Source organism: Penaeus chinensis, chromosome 5 (assembly GCF_019202785.1).
Source record: "Penaeus chinensis breed Huanghai No. 1 chromosome 5, ASM1920278v2, whole genome shotgun sequence".
Classification (NCBI taxonomy): Eukaryota; Metazoa; Arthropoda; class Malacostraca; order Decapoda; family Penaeidae; genus Penaeus; species Penaeus chinensis.
In genome coordinates, this window is record NC_061823.1 from 27,019,792 (window position 1) to 27,022,291 (window position 2,500).

General features: G+C 38.2%; 1 protein-coding gene across 2 annotated transcripts in view; it reads left to right on the plus strand.

The window, feature by feature from the left end:
- Positions 1–2,500, plus strand: part of LOC125025771 — a 7,445-nt gene that overhangs the window by 529 nt on the left and 4,416 nt on the right. For both annotated transcript variants that reach the window (XM_047613983.1, XM_047613981.1), the window contains exons 2-3: positions 482–731; positions 851–974. In XM_047613983.1, coding sequence (XP_047469939.1) covers positions 482–731; positions 851–974 — 374 coding nt within the window. The remainder of the gene's footprint in view (positions 1–481; positions 732–850; positions 975–2,500) is intronic.

Consider the following 2,500-nt stretch of genomic DNA (forward strand, 5'->3'; position numbering starts at 1 on the left):
ACATTACTTCGAGCCGGTTCCTACATACGAATCAAAATTAATGATAATATTAAGCCGATTGTTACATAAAAAATGCAATGCTCAATCATTTCATATGTAAGCTTGTGTTTTCTTGTGAATGTCTGATAGTTCATCTTCAATTGTAACAGCAAAAAATAATAATAATTACAAAAAAAAAAAAAAAAAAAAAAAAATAATATTGAAATTCATGTATAATCGGTACTTTCTAAGAAATAATGTGTGTGTGTAAGTGTGTGTATGTGTGTGTGTGTGTGTGTGTGTGTGTGTGTGTGTGTGTGTGTGTGTGTGTGTACGCGCGCTCATATGGATAGCTAGCTATATGTATATGCGTGTGTGTGTTTAGACATATGTATCTATGTTGTTGTCTGTGTGTGTATGTCTCTGTATATATCAATAGATAGTAACATTTGATTTTACCTTGTTAAATTCTGTAAATCTTTTTATATCTACGTACCCGCAGGAAGCAGCCTGAGCCTGTGGTGTCTCCTGACCTGCAAGTGCATCCAGACGGGAATGAAGATCCAGCTGGGTCTGTTCTTTGCCGTCCTCCTGTTGCTTTGCGCGGTGGCCATGCCCGGGGCGGTTGTGGTCGAATACCAGTCGTGGCTGTGCTACGAAGAGGCACCCAACCTTCGGATAGCCTTCGTCGGACTCTACACGATTGCAGTCGCTCTCGAAAGGAACATCTTCGCAGGGATTGCAGTTTATAGGTGCATTCCATTTCCCGCTTTGGTTTACTTTTGCCATATCAAGTTTGCATATACTATAGTAAAGAAAGTATAACCAAAGGCAGTAAATAATGATATTCACGCAAAAACCCTCCTTTCAGACTGGTGGCCGTGTGTTTTCCGCAGAAGTACAAGGTCCTGACGCGGTGGACGGTGGTGACTGTGGTGGAGACTCTTATTTGCGCAGGCGTCCTGGCGCTGTGGATACCAATCTTCCTAAACCAGGTACAGATTGAAAATTCAGTCTAAGATATGCAATGTTGGGAATATCATTAGTGGTATATATATATATATTTATTTATATATATATAAAGAGAGAGAGAGAGAGAAAGAGAGAGAGAGAGAGAGAGAGAGAGAGAGAGAGAGAGAGAGAGAGAGAGAGAGAGAGAGAGAGAGAGAGAGAGAGAGAGGGGGGGGGGGGTAGAGAGAGAGAGAGAGAGAGAGAGAGAGAGAGAGAGAGAGAGAGAGAGAGAGAGAGAGAGAGAGAGAGAGAGAGAGAGAAAGAGAGAGTCAAAGTCAAAATACTTTATTCCATTAAATTTCCTTTTAAAATTACAATTTGTTAAGGAGAATTTCATGGTTGACATTGTCAAAGGCCTTAGAAAGGTCGCATAATGTGAGCAAATTTACCAGATTTTTGTCCATGTTATTATAAATCTCATCAGTAATTTGTAGTAAAGCTGTTTCAGTAGATAACATATTTCTGAAACCATGTTGTGTTTTAGATAAGTTATTGGCCTCCAGGAAACGCGTCAGTTGATTTGCTACAATTTTTTTCTCAAGAATTTTGGATAATGTAGGGGGTATAGTAATAGGGCGATAATTATCGACATCTATATCCCCCGACTTGAAACTTGGTGTTACTATACCATGTTTCCAAAGCGAAGGAAGACACCAGTGACCAGAGAGGTATTATAAATGACCGTGAAATAATGTACATTTGCGGGTAAACTATCTCTGACGAAGCGCAAAGCAATACCGTCTGCTCCTACAGATTTTGTTTCGCGAAGGTGAATTATTAAAAAGATGATGGTTTCTACATCCACTGGTTGTGATCTGAAAAATAAAAAATCGTTGTAAGCCTTGCCCGATCTGTTATGTTGTAATGAAGAACCAATTATTTGTCCATAAGTTAGTTTAACAATTTTTTTAAAAAGTCATTACATTGCCCTGTTCTTTGTATGGGATTTGGACAATCACTAGTGAGGTGTTTGTTATGAAGCACTAGTGTTTTATCAATTTTCCATTTTTATCAGAGTTGTTCTTATATTCTGTGAATTTATGTCTGAAATAATTTATTTTTGCACATTGAATTAGCAATTTTACATTTTTCTTATTTACTTTGTAATCTACCTGAAAGGCGGTCTCATATCTGTTACTTTTAAGAGCTTGGTAGACTTTATTTCTATCGTTAATGTCCCTCTTGATGTCGTCATTTATCCTTGGAACTGGGGGACGTCTGACGGTTCGTGTTCCGTAGGGATCCAGCGCATCAATGCTGCTTTTAATAATTTCCGTGAGGATAGTTACTTGGTTGTTTATATAATATGTCGATGAATTATGTAACAGAGTCATTTATTTAGTCAAGATAAGCTCGCAGAAAAATTGAGGGTCTTAGTGTCTGAAATCGCGAAAAGTTTTTATTACTGGTGGTCGCTTTGTTTTCTTTATATTTAACGTCATCGTGATAAGTTCATGGTCAGCAACATGGCACGGAAAGACATAGGAATGGAGAATGATGTCTGATCCGT